General features: G+C 41.0%; 1 protein-coding gene and 1 non-coding gene across 2 annotated transcripts; both read right to left on the bottom strand.

Moving 5' to 3' along the window:
- Positions 1-7,841: 7,841 nt before the first annotated feature.
- LOC131254161 (uncharacterized) lies at positions 7,842-9,642 on the bottom strand. Its single transcript, XM_058255164.1, has 5 exons — positions 9,582-9,642; positions 9,407-9,499; positions 9,217-9,324; positions 8,853-9,131; positions 7,842-7,982 (listed from the first exon to the last, which is right to left on the bottom strand). The coding sequence occupies exons 1-5, from the start codon at positions 9,603-9,605 to the stop codon at positions 7,842-7,844; spliced, it is 645 nt and encodes a 214-aa protein (XP_058111147.1). The 5' UTR covers positions 9,606-9,642.
- A 6,510-nt stretch (positions 9,643-16,152) lies between these two features.
- On the bottom strand, positions 16,153-16,259 carry LOC131254664 (small nucleolar RNA R71). Its single transcript, XR_009175786.1, has one exon. It is a non-coding gene; the product is annotated as a small nucleolar RNA R71 (small nucleolar RNA).
- Between the last annotated feature and the right edge of the window lie 6,759 nt (positions 16,260-23,018).

Below are 23,018 nucleotides of genomic sequence, written 5' to 3'. Positions count from 1 at the left end.
ATATGTCCAACAACCAACTGAGAAAATTCGAAAAATCTCGATGGATCAAGCATTGTTCGATGTCATCAAAGGTGATATTGAACATTCTATTGATTGCATCGACATGCCCTGTAACTAACTCAATTTAAGACATCAATTACAACATCCAATGCACACATCACGGGAAATATCAGTCCTGATGATGTCCACCTATGAAAGTTGTTTTCTTCTTAGGGTCTACATTAATGTTTATTTTTCATCCAACTAGTTCATAAGGTCATAGAGTCATGGATAAAGGGAAAACACAAATATCAGCTAGAACCCCCTTACCCCTAAAAAAATAAAAAAAAAAATAAAAAAATAAAAAAAATCAACAGTAGGCCTTCAATTCCCACCGTTTCCTGTAGTGTGGTCTACTTGAGCTTTGGATCTTCCTCATTTTTCTGCTCATTCCCTAAAATGAGATGACAGAATGGATGGACAGTGTAGATAAGATACATACATCATGGTGGGCCTCAAAGTCGTTATGTTTTCCTCCTAGAATTTAGAATTTAGAGAAGAAATGCTATGTTTCATTGAGAGTAGTGCCAAAAATACAAAAAGTAAATAATTATTATTTATTAAGGGAGATTTATCATGGGAAACAAAATTCAAACACCCCTTAAGTCCATAAAACATTTTATATGCTACCAAGCAAAAATTACATTGATTGGATTATATAATCCCCTTGAATTTGGTGTTATTTTATGTAACAATTCTTTTGTCATGGATGGGATGGTTTCAATTGTCTAAAAGAAGTAACTCTTTCGAATCATAAGCAATAATGATGCCTTGATTAAATTTTCAGATGACCTTTTTCATCTAAATGATCTTGACTATCCATTTTAAAGGCCATCTATCAAATGGTTAATATTTGCTAGATTGATTAGCATGATGCTTCAACGGTAGCCCATGAAATATATGTTGGTCATAATAAACAATCTAGATCATTAGGCCAGACTAAGTATATGTTGGTCATAATAAACAATCTAGATCATTGGGCCAGACTAAGTATCCCAATCCGATCAGTACAATGTTTTTTGCATGGTAGGTAGTGAAATGTATTCTGGACTGAATGGAAAGTTCAGATCAATCAATTGACTTGTCCAAGTGATCTAATACAATCAGGAGCACCACACTTTGTAATGCTCTGAGAGTACTAGAGCATTTCTCTTCAATGAAAAGTGAAAACTCGGTCAATGCATCCTCCGGCCTTCAATTTATGTTCTGGGCCTGGACCTGAAATGAAGCCCAATGAAAAAACGGAGCTGAACGTGACCTGAAATGAGGGATTCCCGCATGTTCAGGGAAGTGGATTGCATGCAGCATTCCTATCACTCTGGGAGGACGTAGTCCAACATCTGTGTTCCCCATTACGATGTATGTGTTATCCACACAGTCCATCAGTTTTGCCAACTAATTTTAGAGCATGAACCCAAAAAACCATGCAAATCTAAAGCTTAAGTAGATCACGCCACAGAAAATATTGGGGATTGAATTCCTACTGTTGAAAATTTCCCAAGGTCCACTGTGATATTCAATTTGCAATCCAACATGTTCATATGGTCATACAAACCTGGATGAAGGGAAAACACAAATATAAGCTTGATCCAAAACTTCTGTAGCCCTTAAGATGTTCAATCCCCACTGTTTTTTTTTTTTCTTGTGGTGTGGTCCACCTGAGCTTTGTATCTGTATTTTTTCTTTTTTTGATCTGATGAGCACTAAAATGATCTGGGCAAAATGGATAAACCAAGAAGATAAAACACATTATGGTGGGCCCCACATAGCATGGCTTAGGCCATCCCTGTGGCGGGTGCTGCAGGCAACTGCTTCCCATCAGTGGATTGTGTATTACCTCTATCAGGATGCAGCAGGACACCGACTCAACGTGGTGGAATTTGGTTGGCTAGTATAAAATAAATTCAGTCGAGTATATGATTCATCTAACTACTTTCCAACGAGTTTTGGGTGGGCTGGCTCATCTCTGATAGAAGCCTACAGCCAACTAAATTTCATCAAGCGTAGTCTATTTCCGATAGAAGCTTGTAACTAACTAAATTTCAATAGGTGACCTTAGGTAACCTTGTCTGTCCAATAATACCCAATCCACATCCCACATTCAATGATCTTCATCCACTCATTGGCATGAGTTTATTCCAAGTTTTCAGGGCCACTTTACACCACTCAAATGCTTAGTCCTTATTATGCAGACTGTCAGCGAGGGATTCAGATTCAGTATTCAGATTCAGTAGTGACTCCTTCAGTTCTTAACTCGGTACTAGTTGGAACCCATCAACGCTTTGTGGGCTCCACCATGATGTATGTGTTTTATCCACGCCGTCCATCTATTTTACCAGCTCATTTTAGGCCATGATTCTAGCAATGACACATATTCAAATCTCAATTGGATCACACCACAGGAAACAATAGAGATTGAATGACTATAGCCAAAAACTTCTTGTAAGCCACAGTAATTTTGAATCGAGCTGTTTTTTGTGTGTTTTCCCTTCATCTAGGTTTATGTGGGTTTTTGAACAGTTGGATGGTAAATAAACATCGTGGTGGGCCCTAAGAAGGTTTTAATAATAAGCGTTATAATTCTCTTTACTTCATATGATTTGGTCACTCGAACTTTAGATCAGCCTCATTTTTTGTCTCGAATTTAAATTGAGCTAGCAGAATCAATGAACGGCGTGGATAAAATACACATATCATGATTGTCCCAGATGACCTTTTCCAATACCGACCAGTACTGAAATCAGTACTGGAGAGGTCAGTACCAAATCCGAATCCATCAGCAAGTATCATCCGCGTGCCCACTATCCCACTTGTCAAGCCGCCATTGTATACTTTCTCAGCTGATTAGTATGTTAGAGTCGTTCAAACAGGGCCACTGGTGGGGTCATCTGACATTGACACGTTTGGTGCCACACGTGTCATAGATCTAAGCTATTCTTAGTAGTGAAATCTAAGGGCGTGCCATTAATCAAAAGCAACCTTGGTCCGTTAGTCATTAACGTGAAAGTGCACGAAAAAAAATGGACGGTTAAAAGATAAAACTCCAGTCAAAATTAAAGGAGCCTATGTGGTTCACCTGATGAGCGAACTGGCCTGATTTTTGCTATATTGCACGTCCAGATTGTCACGTACCTGATGAATGGCCTGGATCTCCACCACGTGTTCCACATCCTTGCACGGGCTCATTGAATCACCAACCGTTTGTTACATCGTGTGAGCAGTGAGAGCATATTAGTATCTTCCATGCAACGTGCAGTAGAAATACAGGATGTCCTACGTCAGCAAGTTGCCACACATACGACTGTACTAGGGCTGTGATTCAAAGAGGGCATTTGGTTTAGATGCGGGGATTAATAAGCATACGTGTCAAAGATCCAAGACATTCACTCAATATTATATAGTTTAAACATATGCCTTGAAGCCCAACTTGAGCTGATGAGTGTATTATCACACTCATGCAGTATGCTGCCGGACCTCACCTAATGTAGTGGGACGCAGATTGCGTCCTACCCTCGCCCGCCGGTAATCCGTCCGTGCAGAGCTCTGTGGGGCCCACTGTGATGTAAGTGTTTTATCCATTCCGTTCATCATTTTTCTCATATCATTTTAAAGTATGATCCAAAAAATGTGGCAGGTTCAAGTCATAGTTGAACCACAAAGTGGGATCTTGTTGAATGGATTTCAGTGGCATGAACCCTCTTTTCAAAAAAAAAAAAAAAAAAAAAAACACAAAGAAAGAAAGAAAAAAAAAACATTATACATCTAAAAATTATTGTCATCCAAAACTCAAGTAGGCCACACCACATGAAAAAGTTAGGAATGAACACCTATAATTAATTTTATCCTTTATGTGCCACCTAATTCAGTCATCTAATTTGGCCTATGGTATAGAAGAATTACCTAAAATGACGGCATAAGAAAATTCAGGCTGGCCTTACTGCATGAATTTAGAAGTTTTTATTCATCATTTTATTAGGTGGCCTACCCGATTATTAGTAAGTCTAATTTTTAGGGTCAAGGCCAAGCAAGGGGTGATGCACCTGATAGTCCGGGTTGATTTTGAGCGCATTTAAGTTGTCTTCATCAGGTAAAAGAAAGCCAAGTCGGAGTAGGTACCTTAACCAACCTAGCCAACTTTTTCCTTTTTCAGAGTTTTTCATGCAACCTGTATCCTACGTTGGGAAAGCTGACCACTGCCACTACATAAATTCATCTAAAAGAACAATGATTGTGAGTGGCATGCATAGAAGTTAGATGAGATAGTCCACATTAGCCCCACTTAGAAGAAAAATAGCCGTATGATCAGGTCAATTGGAAGATTTTAAAATATAACCGGTGGACATTTGTTTTTTCAATTTGGACCAGTTCCTACTACTCAATGTTCCACCCATTGCAGGATTGGATTGCATGAGTTTCTGCATTCGGATGTTAAGTGGAGTTCACCGTGATGTTTGTGAGAAATCCACTCAATTCATCTGTTTTGCCGACTCATGCTGGCACATGAGCCCAAAAATGAGGCAGATCTAAAACTCAAATACCACTCCATAGAAAAAAGTGGGGAGGGAAATGCCTATCATTGAAACTTTTAAGGCATTGACCGTGATGTTTATATATATGTCATCTAACTGATCATGAGGTTATTTCTACTAAGATGAACCGGAATCATAAAAATATTAACTTGATTCAAAAACTTCCATAGCTCCAAGAGTGTTTCAACATTGGGGTGTTCAATCCCTGTTGTTTCCTATGTGGCTCACTTGAGTTTTGGATCGGTCTTATTTTTTGAGTTGAAAAACTGATGAATATCACAAGCATCACAGTAGGCCCATGTAGCTTCTGACTAACTTCCATGTGGCACGGGTTGCAAGCAATCCATGTCCACTGATGGCTAAACCTTCAATCTAGAGAAATTGTAGTAGGTCTATCTACAATGAGGCACGTTTTGAGAGGGTTGGATGGAGACCCATGGAAAGAGGAGGATGTATAGGTATGCCCTACCAGATTAGGTCAAATATACCGTCCAAACAACATATTCAATGAGGCAAATCCTATCGAATGTCCATAAAGCAATTTCTTGTCACTAGGGGTTGAATGGAGCCCCTGCAATCCTAAGGTTCTCCTGCTTGATGAGTAGGCCTTTTGTGTTGCTGGGTGATTTTCTAAGTGGCACCCAGTGCACCTTATGCATGGCTCGGATGTCCTACACAGGTGACATGTCGGCACGGGTTGGGTTATTTGAGGATCACATGGAAATGGATTGTAGGTGATCATTGTTCTTTAAACTCAACGTTTGTTAATCACTTTGTAGCAGGGCTGCAATTTGGGTACAGGTCAACTAACCCAACCAAAGGTTGGGTCGGGTTGTCAGGGTTATCAGATTTGAAATTGGGTTGGGTTCAGGTTGAGAAAATTCAGAGCAGGTTAGGCCGGGATGGGAATAATCACATGTATTTAGGTCAGGTTTGGTCGATTGGGGTTGGCTTGGTTTAGGGATAGCATAGAGGAATTCAGGTTGGGCACCTCAGGTTGAAATTCAGGTCTGGTTGGGTTCCAGGTTGGCTCCTCTTTTTGACCCTCAATCCAACCCATCCTGCTTGAGTTGCAACCCAACTTTGTAATAAGGCTAACTGGTCATTTACTTTTCCCTTTGATATGAAGTAATAGTAATAAAAACAAAATCTGTCTTTTCTTTATCTCCACATGAGATAAACCTCATGGAAACTACAGCTTTGTCATGACATTCTGAGGTTATGGAAAGTCATGGTAATTACTTGTCTTTTATCATTTGTACCATTATAATTATTATCCTACCAATTCATAGGCAAACCTTCTCCACTATAACTTTCCATAACCTGATGAACCCAAAAAAGAGGCAGATCTGAAGCATTGGTGGACCCCACTATAGGAAACACTGGTGATCTCTAGCTCAGTTTGTCTTCCCTTTGTCCATGTTTGTATGGCCTTATCAATAGGTTGGATATGGCCCTGATAAACATGGGTGGACCCGAGGAATTTTGGCGGGTGTAGAATCATGCTAGGCATAGATGTTCGGATCAAGTTGATGGATCGTGGTTTGACTAATGACCCCAACACTAGCCATCTAGCTAGTGTTAAAGCTCTATGGTCCCACCATAATGTACAGGTTTTATCCATGCCATCCGTTTTGGCAGCTCATTTTGGGTCATGAGGCTGAAAATGAGGCAGATCCAAATATCAGGTGGACCACATCATAGGAAAACATTATTGATTGAATGCTCACCATTAAAAACTTCCTACAACCTAATGTAATGTTTATTTCCCATCTAACCTGTTGATAAGGTCACATAGACATGCATGACGGGAAATCACAAATATCAGCTTGATCCAAAACTTATGTGGCCTAAAAAAGTTTTTAACAGTAAGCGCCCAATCCCCACTGTTTCATTTGGTGTAGTCGATCTGTGGTTTGGGTCTGCCTCATTTTTAGGCTAGTGCCCTAAAATGAGCTGCCAAAATGGATGGATGACATGGATAAAACACACAGATCATGATAGGACCCATAAAAGTTCTACATGTCAACGCTTCCAACTTTCTTCTCCGGGACTGTGCTGCACCATGGAAGCAGATGAGGTAGACGGTGCGGCCCTTAACTGCAGTGCCCACCTTAACGTGTGTATTCCGTATCCATTCCTCCATTCAGTTTTTCTAAATCATTTTATGGAATTATTAAAAAAAATGAAGCAGATCCAATTATCAGGTGGACCATACTATAGGAAACATTGGTGATTGAATATGAATGAGCTACAAAAGTTTTGGATTAAGCTGATATTTGTTTTTTCTGTTCATCCAGTATCATGAACTTATCAACGGATTGGATGGCAAATAAAAACTAAGTAAACATTAAGGTGATCCCAAAGAAGTTTTTAATGATAGTGTGTTCAATCACCACTGTTTCCTGGATTATGGTCCACCTGATAATTGAATCTTCTTAATTTTTGGTACCATGCTCTAAAATGATCTGAAAAAATGGATGGACATAATGGATACAGAATACACAGATCAAGGTGGCCCCACCGTAAGGGCTGTACTGTCTTGGGTGAGGCTAGGTCTCACCGAATCCGCTCCCCTGCAGTACACAAGGCTTTCAACTGGCCGGGCGTGGTTGGTCTAGACCCGGATTTTGAACTGTTTCGGGCTTAGCTGTCAGGCTGACCTTATTCAAAATTTTAATTTTACAGGCGGAGCCCAGCCCATTGACACCCCAACCACACACAGCAAGCACCTAAATTTCTTGAGGTGTCAAATTTACATGAGCCCTACGATGATGTATTTCTTAGTTTTGCACCATCCATCTATTTTTTTTTTTTTTTTTCAGATCATTTTAGGATACTAAACAAAAAACAATGCAGATCCAAAGCTAAAATGGACCACCATTGTAGATGGTAGGAATTGATGCTACTGTTGAAAACTTCTTGAGGTTACATAAGGCTTTGATCAAGCTGATATTTGTCTTTTAACTTCATTCGGTATGTGTGATCTTATGAACATGTCAAATGGAAAATAAGCCTCATGGTTGGCTTTAGGAAACTTTTAACGGTAGTTTGTTCAATCCTCACTGCTTTTTGTGGTGTGATCCACTTGAACTTTGGATGCACCTCATTTTTGGGCTCATTCTCTAGAATTATAAGAAAATTTTAATAGACGGTATAGATCTAACACAAAAATCATAGGGAGACTTAGAAATTTCCTCACATTAAAAGATTAAAAGTTATGTTATGTAGTAAGCAGTCTATTTGGGAAAGAGAAGTCCATGGAATTTTAATTTAGTCAGTGGGAGTCATCGGCAATGGTGAGAAACACGAACTAAAATTTCCTGTGCCTTCGAAACAGACTATCCGTACCCTTTTACCAAATGGGAAGGAATTAAAAGAGGCTTTCTGGAATGAGAAAGAATGAGAGCAGTGCTGTCATTTTGAAAAATACGGATCAAAAGAAATCATATACAACCCTAACACGGTGCAAATTACTTGAAGCGCTTTGATAGAAATATTTTAAAAGCAAGTGTTTATTCGAAAATAGCCTAAAAGATAGGCAGTTGTATGAGAAAATCCTTTATTTTATAATGATAGTTCATTTAGATGGTAAAGATCACTTAATCAAAGTGAGTTTTATGAGAAAGGAAAACAAAAGTAGGCTTACACATAAATGGCACTACAAAAAATACCACTTTTAGTGATGACAATTTTCGTCGCTAAAAGTCAGATTTTCGTAGCTAAAAACATTTAGCGATGAAAATTTTCGTCGCCAACTTCGTCGCTAAAAGACCGACGTGCATGCAATTTAACGGTGAAAAAATGAAATCGTCACTAAAGCAAGACTTTTAGCGACGAAACGTTTCGTCGCTAAAAAAACTGTACGAGACTTTTAGCAGCGAAAATTTTCGCCGCTAAAAATTCGTTACTTTTAGTGACGAAAAATTTCGTCGCCAAAAAAACTGTACAAGACTTTTAGCAGCAAAAATTTTCGCTACTAAAAGTATTATTCAGTTTTTGGCGACAAATATTTTCGTCACAAAAAACATATAAAGACTTTTTTAGCAACAAAAATTTTCGCTGCTAAAATTCATTACTTTTAGTGACGCAAATATCCGTTGCCAAAAAAAGCTGAAACATCTCCGTCATCCGTCGCTCATGCTCCACCCGCATCTCCTCCATCCTCCTCTCTTGTTCCTCCCTCTGCCTTGCCAGCTGATCGTCCATCCTCCTCTCCTACTCCTCCCTCTGCCTCGCCAGCTCCTCCTCCATCCTCGTCTCCTGCTCCTCCCTTTGCCTCACCTGCTCGTCCCTCTGTCTGTCCAGCTGATCTTTAATGTCATCGACGACGACCCGTAGCTGCTGAACCTTTCTCTCTGCAGTATCAGCTCGGCATACGGCGTTGTCGCCAACGACGATGGATCGGCTGGAGGCAGCTCTAGCGGGTGCCATGAGCTTGGCACCATGGCCAAACCCACGCACATATCCAGAACGGGTACCAAGCACCTGACTCAGGATCTCTGGCTCACTCCGTTGAGTGCCATCGGGAGTGGGCTGACTGCGTAAGGTGTTCATCTCCTCCTGTAATGAAAACATATGAATTTTCATAATAAATGACATTATTATAATTTAATGCAAATAAATTTTACAATGTAAGGATCTTTACCCAAATCTCGCTGGCTCTAGGATGTATCCAAGATCCTGTCGCCTGCCGACAGTGAGTCCCTTTGTAAAAGTCTACTGGTTTGGGCTCCTGGCCAGTGATGGAATCTCGCTGCGCAATCGAAAAGACAATAGAATTTATATAAATGCATGGAAAGAATATATAAACGTAATAATTACCAGTACTTTCTTACCATGTCGTAACGAAGTCGTACAAATGACTTTGAACCAGCTACGTGGTTCACTTCTAACTTTCCTCTATTGTCAGAATTTATTTTGCTCCTCTTCTGAACACGTTATCCATAATACATTGTTATTAATTGTGAATTTAATTATTACATTAAGATATCATAAATATATAAATATTACCTGAAAAGAATCAGACGAAAACATATCGCAGAGTATCCGCCAATCCTCATCGGTCACGTGCAGCGGTGCAGACTGTACGGCCTCCTCGTGGCTCATGCACCGCTTGTATTGCCGGTGTAACTTATTGCGGTAATCCTTGAACCGCTCCATCATGTCGTCGACAGCATGGGAGATGTGCAGAACACTCAAATCCAAGTCAAATTTATTCTGCAGTTTCGTAAATAATAGATTAAGATAATAAACTTATTAAGAAAATAACTTAACTGTAAATCAACTTTCATAAAATAAATTTTAATTTACTAAAATTTACCTGAAGGCGCTGACGGATGAGCTGCCACACATCATCTGTTACGTCTGCCCAATGGGTGATGGTTGGGGGATCAGAGATCGGCATAAGACACCGACCTCCGACGTAAACAACATGGCATTGTTCCCAACAGGTCTAATGTAGTCCTGTGGGAACTCTACCGTCACCCTACCCTCACGCGTAAGTCGCTCTAAAAGCAACCCACGTGTGGGTTCACGTCCTCGTCGGCTGGTCGACGACGCTGTTGCAAAAGAAATATGTAAGTTTAAACATAAACAGAAATCATTAAAAGAAATATACGCCTAGACTTACATGTAGTGCCCGGTGTATGCGCGACTGAGGAATCAGACGCCTGTGATGCAACATGTGACGGTGATGCTGGCTCCGTCACTTCACAAGTAGAAGGGGTAGATCCAGTGCACGAACGATGTACTCTCCCACCTGGTGCCATCACTGAATATGTGCGAGCTACAAACTTATAAATTTAAACAATGTCAATATAAGTGGAATATACTAAAATATTGTACAAGTAGTGTTGACGGTACAATGCATGTGTTTATACTTAGAGAGATGATTAAAATATGATTAGATCATTACACTATAATGCAAGAAGAATATAATAAAACTGTAAACTTTAATTTATAATCATTGAAAATTCCATTATACATTGTCATTCTATATTAAATACACACATTTCGAAGTACTCCCTGCGTAAGCTATCGTATACTTCAGAAGCATATGTCATTTCGTACAAAGCACTCGACATATTTACAGCCAATATGCCAGTCACAATAGGAGATATCTGGTCTCTTGGGACTCCATTCAGATGTGCAAGAACAGAGTCGCATCTTCCATATCTCGTTTCCCGCGGTTATATATCTCCATCAGCCCTGAAATTTCTTTGAGATAGCATAATCTTCATCTAAGTCATCCTCGATATATTCCACTCTTCACTCATCGACCAGACCGGGTATCTCTATGGCCCTACCAGAAGAAGATAGGACCGAAACATCCATCTGCAACAGCTGATGAAGTATGTTGCGTGATTCTTCTACGCTCCGGTTTAAGGAGGACATGATCAGAAATTGACTCAACTGCAAATGTGGATTATAAACAAGTCAATAAAAAGAATTAATCATGACTTGTAATTTTCACGTATACATAGAATATATAAATTATTCGAATTGAAAAATGACATGTAAATCATGTGTCCATTTAATAATCGTCGTCTGTATCACTATCGCTTAGAGCTATTTCTTCACCATCACTATCATTGATCAGTATTTCATCCTCATTGTCCGGAACGTCGTCATCAATGAAACCGCTATCATCTGTAACAATATCACGTATTATTGAGGCATCAACATGATCAGGTAGCACATCATCTCTATCTAATTACACTACATCAATATCAACACTTGAATCAGTCCCTGTATCCCTAGATGGCATGTCTTCTTGATATGCTTCTTCAACCATAAACGTGTCATTTCTCCTATCCTCGCTATCTTCAACTTCTGGTATGGGAACGTCAAATACGTTCGTAGGCTTTATTTTCTGCACCACGTGCCAAGAGCCGCCTAACTTGGTATCAGCGAGATAAAATACTTGTTCGGCTTGGCTGGCGAGGACAAATGGGTCGTCCTTAAACCACTTCCGAGATAAATTTACGCTCGTAAAGTAGTTGTCAGTCTGTATTCCCAACTTCTTATTTCCAATGTCCCACCAATCACATCTAAATAAGTACACCCGCTTTCTCATACAATAACTCAACTCAATAATATCTGTCAAAATGCCATAAAAGTCAATTTCATCCTCCTCATTTGTTCCCTTCACAACCACCTCACTATTTTGTGTGGTCTTGTACTTCTCACGTTCTTCGGTGTAGAATCGAATCCCGTTTACAATACAACCTGTATATCTAGATACATGTCTATCAGGGCCACATGCCAGTGAGTATAATGCATCAGACGCATCCGCAGAGTTGCTTGTGTGCAACGTCTTCATCTATTATCATGTACAGAATATAATTGTTTAGAGATTTTCATAAGTTGAAATAATGTACAATACAACGAAAATGCTAAGTGTGGTGAGATACAATGTGAAATCTTACATAGTTGGCGAACCATTCTGGAAAATGATCCTGATGCATTCGATCATAATTTGTGAAAAATTTAGACTTCATCTCGTCTATGTGTTCACTACACATAAATGGCACGTCATCAACAAGGAACATTAAGATCATCGTATGTAGAGAAAATAATAATCGAAGGAAGACTTACTCCAAGTACGACTCTATTTCTTCACAATTATGCAACACATACCACCGCGCCTTTGCTAGATCCCCAAGGTCCATATCCTGAAACGTCGGGGATCCTAAAGGACGAACGTTATGTGCAAATACAGATATGGGTCCTTGTTCATGCTCCCACCCTTCATCGGCATTCCGATCTTCTCGGTTGAATCTAGTCTCTATGCCATAAAGATACATAGAGCAAAATGTAAGGCACTCATTATAAATGTATGTTGAGGGTCAAATATTGCATATCAGACCCAATTGTTGCATAGATTTACACGCAGGACACCATTTAATAGCCTAATTTAATTGAATTTGTGATGCAGGGCGTCTTCATGAGCTGGGACTGGGAAAGGACACTAAAAAGCATGGATTTACCGATCTGATGACACTAAAGCAGGGGACGGACTCCAGAAGACCAAGAGCGACGAAATTATACACCAGGGGTCCGCGGAAATCGAGGAATCGAAGCTCAAGTGGCCTGAGAAGTGCCCAAAATGCAAGATCATAGGGTTCCCACCATCTGATCAGTTCGAAACTTCACACGTGGCTTGAGGACCATAAATAAACCGTACACATAAAATTTCAGCCCCTGGATCACTATGAAAGTGGCCCAACGGACAGATCAGCCCCTTAAATCCTTAAGTGGGGCCCACCTGATATCTGGATATTCTCCGTTTTTGGTCTCAACTGTTTAAATGAGCTGACAAAACGGATAGATGGAGCGGATTTCTCAAAAACATCGGACACACATGTGCAGTGCACATGTACAGCATAGGTGCACTCGCCGTGCACGGCAACAAGTTGACCGAGTCTCCCTCTCTAATTCGAATTTTTCTCCTGCGGGGGAAACAGGGATTGCGGTTCTCTATTGTGGGCCGCCAGCACGATTCTAAGGACTAATCAGCACCGTCCATGAGACCAGATAGGTCCATATTACTAAGGCCTAGGTGGAAGAGTTTCAAAATGCCAGCGACAATGGCGTCTCAACCGTGTAAACGCAGATTAGACGGTCGAAAGATCTGACAGGTGGGCTACCACGGGTTTTGATCCAAAACTGATCAGGACTGACCGGTTTTTCATGAGGAAGCTAATGGACGGAGCTGATTTTCTAGAAGATTTCCATAATGGCCCCACTAATTATTGCACTTCCGTGGAATCCGAAGCAGAAACGAAAATCAGAAACAGGGGCTCGGGTTGGATTCTTGTGGCCCCCAAAGATCATCTAGATGGATGATCCGAGCTGTCCAGTGGGTCCAAGGAACGATTTCAACAAGAACCATGGTGTTCTTTTGCAACCATGCACAACAGCAAGATTGGAAGATGGGAGGAAAGGACTCCACGTTGATCGATATTGTGGCCCACCTAAGATTTGAATTCATTCCAGATTTTGGCTCATGGCCTAAATCGGTCCTACAAATACATTAAACGGCTCTGATGTTCAAAAGAAATACTATAATGGGGGCCCATCATCACCAGCGTCGAACCGGAACCATCCCTGCTTCGCACGCTGCGTAGAGCAAGCTTCCCAGCCGGCTTGTTTGCGGACTCCGGATCTCCACCAGTCCTGGCTGCGTAAGGAGTAGCTCCGCGTCCTATTTCTGGTAGGATTCCCGGAGGACAGCTCTATAAGGAGCGTGTGATCGAGAGAGAGAGGGGTATCGACGGTGGGGAGGAAAAGGGAACGAGCAGAGAAAGGGGAGCCAGTTTAGTTTGGAACGAGAGAGGGAGTTGGTCAGCTGGAGGTGTGCACGGCTTGGGAGAAAGACAGGGACGTGGGGAGTTGCTGCTGGGCACGGCTTGGAAGAAAACGGGGCTGCTGCTGCTGCTGTGCACGGTCTGAGAGCTAGAGAGAGAAGTTTTTTTCTTCCTTTACTCTACTTCCTTGTTTTCTTTCTTCTTCTTCTTCTTCTTCTTCTTCTTCTTCTTTTTCTTTTAATTAGAATTTAGCCCGCATCATGACGGGCTAAACCTCTTAGCTAGGGCTAAGAGGTGAAGCTTGTAGTGAGATGGGAGACTCTGATTGCTGGGTTAACTATTTAATCGTGAATTGAACTTGATTATGGTTTAATTGTTAAGGGAATGTTTGTAGTTGTTAATGGTCTATTGTGACTGAAATTACAATGGGTCTGTGATAGCTTTGAGCACGTTCCTTTTCTCCTTTTCATGTTTATGAAGTCAGAAAGCCCTATTGTTCACCATCGTCTCATGGGCATGGTCGGATGACGGTACTATGCCTAACTTTCATGGCATGTTGATTGATTGGTAATTAGATTAATTCTGTTGTTTGCTTTGTCTCCTAGGCATGGTTAGATGATGGAATCCATTCTAATTCGTACACCTTTCACCTCTTGAAAACCAAATCAAGTAAGTTCAGTCTGATTTCCATAATTCCTGATGCAGGCAAAAGATCTCCCTGATCCCTACAAGTGGATCCTCTGAATCCCTAGTTTCATTCCTCTGAGTTACTTAAGTTTTAGATAATCATTCCGCAACTATTTCCTAAATTCTATTTGTTTTAGATCGCATCTTCGACTAGTTCTAGTTCTAGTTGGTTTCAGATAACACAAGTTTCAGTCCCTGTGGATTCGACCTCGGTCTTACCGAGTTTATTACTACATCACAACCCTATACTTGGGGAGTGAACAAGTTTTTGGCGCCGTTGCCGGGGACTGACGGTTACGTTTTTCTGAAATTAATTAGTTTTAGAACTAAGTTAAGATTAGGATTTTACTTACTTTAGGATAGAAGTTTTTATTTTATTTTATTCTATTTTTAGAACTTAACCGGTTTTCCTGTTTTGTAGGATCCTGAAATAACTTCTAAACTGGTAATTCCTTCCTAATCTCTCTTTCTACCTTTTAGAATTAGGGTTTAAATTTTGAAAATTTTAATTCTAGTGTTTTTTTTTCTATTTTTAGGAAGCAGTTTATTTTTAGAAACTAGGGTAGTTATTTCCCTTTCTAGAAAAATCTTCTAATTTTCGAAACTTTTCTCTTTTGTTTTTCACTTTCTATTTTTAACTCTTTTTAAATCTAATTTGTTTCCTCATTTATTTTTAGGATTTTTGTTTAGAAACTAACCTTCCTATTTTGTAGGCCTTTAAGATAGAAATTTCTAATTTGGTAAGCTCTTTCCCTACTTCCTATCTTTCAGTTCTCTTTTAATAATCTACTTTTTAGTTTAGATCTTTCCTAATTTATTTTAGAAATCTCCACTTTCTTTTAAGAATTCCTTCTTTTAGAAATTAATTTACTGCTATTTTTCTTTTTAGAATCTAACTTATTTTTGTGTTATTTTGCAGGTTTTTAACTTAGGACTCCAATTTGGTAATTTCTTTCCAACTCTCTCTTTCTAGATTTTCTTTTCCTTTCTTAGGATTAGGTTTTTAATCGAGGGCTGCGAGTGTTTTTCATGCCCAAGTGGGCCCGTGACGACACTCGACGTCTCTTGACTGAAGGAGGAGTGGTTGAGGGGTTGACTATCCATCGCAGGATTAGACACCGCTCGAAATCCCCTGAGTTAACTGAAGTTATGGCTGAAGACCAATCTCCTCTACTTCCACCCAGGGTGGAGGATACCCAAGATGAGAATGAGGTGCAACAGGCACCCCCGCCTCGTACTTTACGAGATTATCTACAACCGGCGGGAGTGAGTATGCCCTCATGCATGATTTTTCCTGAAAACACAGGACAAATGGACATCAAGCCAGGAGTTATCCAACTCCTTCCCAAATTCCATGGACTTGAATCTGAAAGTCCATATTTACATTTGAAAGAGTTCGATGAGATAATAGCTACATTATGTTTTCCTAATATATCTGAGGATACAATTAGGCTGAAACTCTTTCCTTTTTCCTTAAAAGAGAAAGCTAAGACGTGGTTACATTCACTGCGTCCTAGATCCATTGGCACATGGAACGACATGCAGAGGGAATTCATAAAAAATTCTTCCCACATCATAAAACGATTACCCTCAGAAAAGCGATCATGAACTTTGCCCAAAAGGAAGATGAAACATTCTTTCAGTGTTGGGAAAGGTTCAAAGATTTGGTCAGTTCATGCCCACAACACGGATTTGAAACGTGGCGCATTACAAATTTTTTCTATGATGGACTGACATCTTCCATGCGCCAAATGGTCGAGACAATGTGTAATGGAGAGTTCATTAATAAAGATATCGACGAGGTATGGGACTACCTCGACTGGCTGAAAAACACAATCTTGGGACTATTACCCAAAGTCGAACACCACGTCTAGGCCGACTCAATTAAAGGAAAAAGGTGGATTATATCTCTTGAAAGAAGAGGATGATCTCAAGTGTAAGGTGACTACGCTCATAAGGAAAGTCGAGGCCATGGAAGGAAAGAAGGATAAGGTCAATGAAATTGTTTGCGGCATCTGTGATTGCAACATTCACACAACTGAAAACTGTCCTACAATACCTGCCTTTCGAGGAGTGTTGAATGAACAAGCCAATGCCGTAAATAACTATCAAAGACCTTTTACTGGACCTAACTCCAACACATACAATCCTGGCTGGAAAAATCATCCAAACTTTAGTTGGAGGAATGGACAAATGGCGACTCCTCCAGGTTTCTTCAATCAAAATCCAAATCAAGTGAAACCTCAAGAGGAACCGGTTCAAAATCCCATACAAGAGCTGGCTCAGGCAATGCGGGGAATTACAGATTTTATGCAAAAGATAGATTCTCGTATGACGGTTATAGAAAAGGGGATGCTTCCTGCACAACCTCTCCCCAATCCTAAACCGCAGTACGAGAATAATGATCCCAGCTCTTCAAATCAGATGGGACATGCTAAATCCATCACCACTCTTAGGAGTGGGAAGATCATTGATAAAACTCTTCCGGTTAGGCCCGAAAAGCCTCAAGAACCAAAAGAGGACAATAATGATGGATCCAGTGATGTCCCACAAAATGTGGAACCGGAACTTCTAGAGAAGCCAGTTGCTCCATTCCCCCAACGGTTGGTTTCACCAAAACCTCTCTCTAACTCTCAGGATATCCTAGAGGTGTTGAAACAGGTGAAAGTCAACATTCCTCTGCTTGATGTCGTTAAACAGATACCTTCATATGCCAAATTCCTAAAAGACTTATGCACGACCAAGCGACGGAAAATTATTCAAAAGAAAATCTTCTTGACTGAGAAAGTGAGTGCCATCCTGAAGCAAGACGTGCCGCAGAAATTCAAGGATCCCGGTAGCCCAACCATATCATGTGTAATCGGGAACCATCGAATTGATCACGCACTTCTTGACTTAGGAGCGAGCGTCAACTTGATTCCCTACTCGGTATACAAACAGTTAGGTTTGGGTGAATTAAAACCCACCCTAACCACACTACAACTTGCTGATCGCTCTGTTCGTGTACCAAGAGGGATAATTGAGGATGTGTTGGTCCAAGTTGATAGATTTTACTACCCTGTAGACTTTATCATCCTGGACACTGAACCCATCAATAACATGAGCACTCAGATCCCTGTCATTCTTGGTCGCCCATTCCTTGCCACATCAAATGCAATTATCAATTGTAGGAATGGTATCATGACTATGTCTTTTGGAAATTTGACATTGGAGTCAAACATTTTTTTTAATAACGGCAGCAACTCAGAGGATGATGACGATTTCCACGACATTAACATGATTGACTCTTTCGTGGAAGATACGATACCTCTGACCTTATCCTCCGACCATCTAGAGACGTGCCTGGCCCACTCCCATGATTTTGATGATGACATGATTAGGGAGACGTGCGCCTTGCTTGATACTGCACCGGTACTTGAAGTTAACCGATGGAGGCCACAATTTGAAGAATTACCACAAACTGATGTAGTGCCTCTACCGTCTAACCTCAAGCCGCCGAAGCTTGACCTAAAACCTTTGCCCGCTGATTTGAAATATGCATATTTGGGTCAAGATGAGACATACCCGGTGGTGATCTCTGCCCACCTGGAGAAAGAACAGGAGAGTATGCTTATATCTACTCTCATTGAGCATAAAGGAGCCCTGGGATGGACGATAGCGGACCTCAAAGGAATCGATCCCTCGATTTGTACTCACCACATATATCTTGAGGATAATGCAAAAACCGCTCGGCAACCACAACGTAGACTAAATCCCAACATGAAGGAAGTGGTTAAGGCCGAAGTTCTTAAACTATTGGATGTGGGTATTATATACCCTATATCTGATAGTCAATGGGTGAGTCCAACTCAAGTGGTTCCTAAGAAGTCCGGAATCACCATCGTAGCCAATGCTAATAATGAACTCGTGCCAACTAGAGTCACTACTGGTTGGAGAATGTGCATTGACTACAGGAAGTTGAATACCGTCACGAGGAAAGACCACTTCCCTTTACCATTCATTGATCAGATCCTGGAAAGGTTAGCTGGTCATTCCTATTACAGTTTCCTTGACGGGTATTCGGGCTACAACCAGATAGAGATAGCCCCTGAAGACCAGGAAAAGACCACATTTACATGTCCCTACGGCACCTTTGCCTATCGAAGGATGCCATTCGGACTATGTAATGCCCCTGCCACCTTTCAGCGATGTATGCTTAGTATCTTTTCTGATATGGTAGGGCAATATCTAGAGGTCTTCATGGACGATTTCTCTGTTTACGGTCCATCTTTCAGCAAGTGCTTGGAAAGTCTTAAATGTGTGCTGAAAAGATGTGAAGAAAAGAACTTGGTACTTAATTGGGAGAAGTGCCATTTCATGGTTCAGAAGGGAATTGTCCTTGGGCATATCATCTCGTCCAAAGGAATCGAGGTAGATAAGGCAAAAATCGATCTTATCTCTAACCTACCTCCACCCAAGAACATCAGAGACGTGCGGTCCTTCTTAGGACACGCAGGGTTTTACAGGCGATTCATAAAGGACTTTAGTCTCCTCTCTCGTCCATTATGTAATCTTCTTCAAAAGGATGTTCCGTACGAGTGGACTGAGCAATGCCAGGAAGCTTTCACCAAGCTTAAAGGCACATTAACCACTGCACCTATTATGCAGCCACCCGACTGGAACCTTCCTTTTGAGCTTATGTGCGACGCTCGATTATGCTCTTGGGGCGGTCCTAGGCCAGAGAAAAGATAAGAAGCCCTACGTCATTCACTACGCAAGTAGGACTCTAAATCCTGCCCAAGTGAACTACTCGACTACGGAAAAGGAACTCTTAGCCGTAGTGTTCGCCTTGGACAAATTTAGGTCCTACCTGATCGGATCCAAGATCATTATCTATACAGATCATGCGGCACTGAAGTATCTTCTTTCTAAGAATGATTCTAAGCCCCGCTTGATAAGATGGATCCTTCTACTCCAAGAATTTGATTTGGAAATTAAAGATAAAAAGGGAGTAGAGAACGTAGTGGCCGATCACCTTTCTCGCCTTAATACCTCTGATTCCCTTGAGGCGACCCATATCAATGACATGTTCCCTGATGAACAGTTGTTTGTAGTCTCCCATTCACCTTGGTTCAGATATTGCTAATTATCTTGCTACAGGTGCCATACCGACACAATGGGACCGCGCAAGATAAGAAGAAATTTTTACCGAGGTGCGCAACTTTTCTGGATGATCCTTACTTATTTAAATATTGCCTACACTAAATTCTAAGGAGATGTGTACCGGACGATGAGCATCGCGCCATCTCCTTTTCTCACTCAGAGGCCTGTGGTGGTCACTTTTCTCGCTAAAAAGACCACGGCCAAGATTCTCCAGTGTGGCTTTTCTTGGCCCACTATGTTTAGGGGCACTCATGAGTTTTGCAAAGCTTGTGAGCGTTGTCAGAAATTGGGAGCATTGTCCCGTCGAAATATGATGCCTTTGAATCCCATCCTTATCATTGAAGCATTTGATTGTCGGGGTATCGATTTCATGGGACCATTCCCCCAATCGTTTGGAAATCTGTACATTTTGCTCGCCGTGGATTATGTCACTAAATGGGTCGAAGCGATTCCGTGTCGAAAGAATGACCATCACACGGTCATTAAATTCCTAAAAGAAAACATCCTTTCTCGATTCGGAACGCCTCGAGCCATCATTAGTGATGGGGGCTCACACTTTTGTAATAGACCATTCGAGAGCTTAATGAAGAAATACGGTATCTCTCATAAGGTGAGCACCCCATACCATCCACAGACAAGTGGACAAGCTGAGATTTCTAATAGGGAGATTAAACACATTTTGGAGAAAACGGTTAACCCTGATCGTAAGGATTGGTCAATCCGATTGATCGATGCCTTATGGGCATACCGTACTGCCTTTAAAACTCCTATTGGAATGTCTCCCTTTAGACTTGTCTATGGGAAAGCTTGTCACTTGCCTGTGGAGCTGGAACATAAAGCGTACTGGGCGATCAAAAATCTTAATTTCAATCTAGACAACGCTGGCTCGCTACGCAAACTTCAACTAAATGAACTTGAAGAAATCCGGAACGACGCATACGAGAATTCGAGAATTTACAAGGACAGGATGAAGGCGTTTCATGATCAACATATTCTACGAAAATCATTCACGCCAGGCCAGAAAGTCCTTTTGTATAATTCTCGATTACATCTTTTTCCGGGTAAGCTTCGATCTCGTTGGACCGGCCCTTACATTGTTGTTACTGCTTATCCTCATGGGGCCGTCGAGATAAGAGATCCCGACAATGGCAAGGAGTTTAAAGTGAATGGACATCGTTTAAAGCCATTTGTCGAGAAATTTGATTCAGAGGACATGTCCATGCCTCTGACTGATCCTGTTTACCAGGACTGATCTCCTAGTCTGATGGAGGTATAGGTAGGTTTATCGCTTTCATAGGATTATGGTAGTTGCTTTGGTCTGGCTGAAGACATAAACTTAGCGCTCCTGGGAGGCAACCCAGCTTTTTCACTTTTCTCATTCATTAGTTCAATGTTTGTGGGTAGCATTGCCGCAAACCCTCACGAGACGACAACTCGTCCACTAGGGGTAACCTAGGGGTTTAAAGGCTTGTTGCATGCGCTAAATGCAATCGAGAGCACCTGCGAAAGTGGTATAGGTAGGATTTTATTTTTATGTTACCTTCTCTCTCGTGCTGACCGGATTCCATGCTGCGATCTCTTGAAAAGTCTCTCACGATTCGTCATCCAGGTACTATCTTCCCTTCACTCTTTCTTTACTTTTGTTGTCCTATGCGCATTCCATACTCTTATCCTTTACATTGAGGACAATGTAGCTTTTAAGATGGGGGTGGGAGATTAGGTTACTTGAGCAAAAATTGTGAAAATTTTTAAATTTTTTCTGGACTTTCTAGTGAATTCAAAGTGATTGGACGACCATCTTTGATTTAGAATTACAAGATATGGAATATTGGTGATTTACTGCTCTTGGATTCAGTTGCTCGTTAGATTTCACAGTTAAGTTTAATTATTAATCCATGATTAGAAGTTGTAAACATTGATTGAGTCATGATTTCACATGTCACATCTCGCTTACACATTAAGATTTCAGTTTGAAACTGAAGGGTTAATTTGGTGATCAGTAAGCATAGAAGGAACCAACTGGAACAATTGCCCGTCAAGATCAATTAAAAGGAAGAGATACCGTTGACAAAGGATAGGCAAAGAATCTTCACTATAGGTTTGCTCCCTATAAGTGTGGACTTCATTCCCCTTCTTGGTTTTTAGTCTTAAAAAAAAAAAAAAAAAAAAAAAAAAAAAAAAGAAGGAATGAAAAGATGATATTTGTGGCAAGCTTTGGTTATTATGAATTCTCTTGTTGATTACCAACGATATCCTGAAATAAAGAATTGAATATTAATGTTGAAAGTTGGGATTACACTTTACATCTGTGGAACTCAATGTTTAGGATTATTTCTAATTAAGGGACTAATACTTTGAATGAAGTTTATCGTGTGCTTGAGTCTAGGAGAGAGTAAGGCCCAACATTCATGAATTGTTGAATTCTGAATATCTAGATTGTTTTCCAAAATCACTCGAGTTCATAGAAATTTTCCTGTAATTATCAACTTATTTTTCGCATACCTTGCTCGGGACTAGCAAGATGCTGGTTGGGGGTTGTGTTGAGGGTCAAATATTGCATATCAGACCCAATTGTTGCATAGATTTACACGCAGGACACCATTTAATAGCCTAATTTAATTGAATTTGTGATGCAGGGCGTCTTCATGAGCTTGGACTGGGAAAGGACACTAAAAAGCATGGATTTACCGATCTGATGACACTAAAGCAGGGGACGGACTCCAGAAGACCAAGAGCGACGAAATTATACACCAGGGGTCCGCGGAAATCGAGGAATCGAAGCTCAAGTGGCCTGAGAAGTGCCCAAAATGCAAGATCATAGGGTTCCCACCATCTGATCAGTTCGAAACTTCACACGTGGCTTGAGGACCATAAATAAACCGTACACATAAAATTTCAGCCCCTGGATCACTATGAAAGTGGCCCAACGGACAGATCAGCCCCTTAAATCCTTAAGTGGGGCCCACCTGATATCTGGATATTCTCCAGTCTTGGTCTCAACAGTTTAAATGAGCTGACAGAACTGATGGACGGAACGGATTTCTCACAAACATCAGCGTGGGACACACATGTGCAGTGCACATGTACAGCATAGGTGCACTCGCCGTGCACGGCAACAAGTTGACCGAGTCTCCCTCTCTAATTCGAATTTTTCTCCTGCGGGGGAAACAGGGATTGCGGTTCTCTATTGTGGGCCGCCAGCACGATTCTAAGGACTAATCAGCACCGTCCATGAGACCAGATAGGTCCATATTACTAAGGCCTAGGTGGAAGAGTTTCAAAATGCCAGCGACAATGGCGTCTCAACCGT

This window comes from Magnolia sinica, chromosome 8, assembly GCF_029962835.1.
Source record: "Magnolia sinica isolate HGM2019 chromosome 8, MsV1, whole genome shotgun sequence".
Lineage (NCBI taxonomy): Eukaryota > Viridiplantae > Streptophyta > Magnoliopsida > Magnoliales > Magnoliaceae > Magnolia > Magnolia sinica.
The sequence above is the reverse complement of the archived record's forward strand: the minus strand, read 5'-3'. Positions and strand labels throughout refer to the sequence as shown.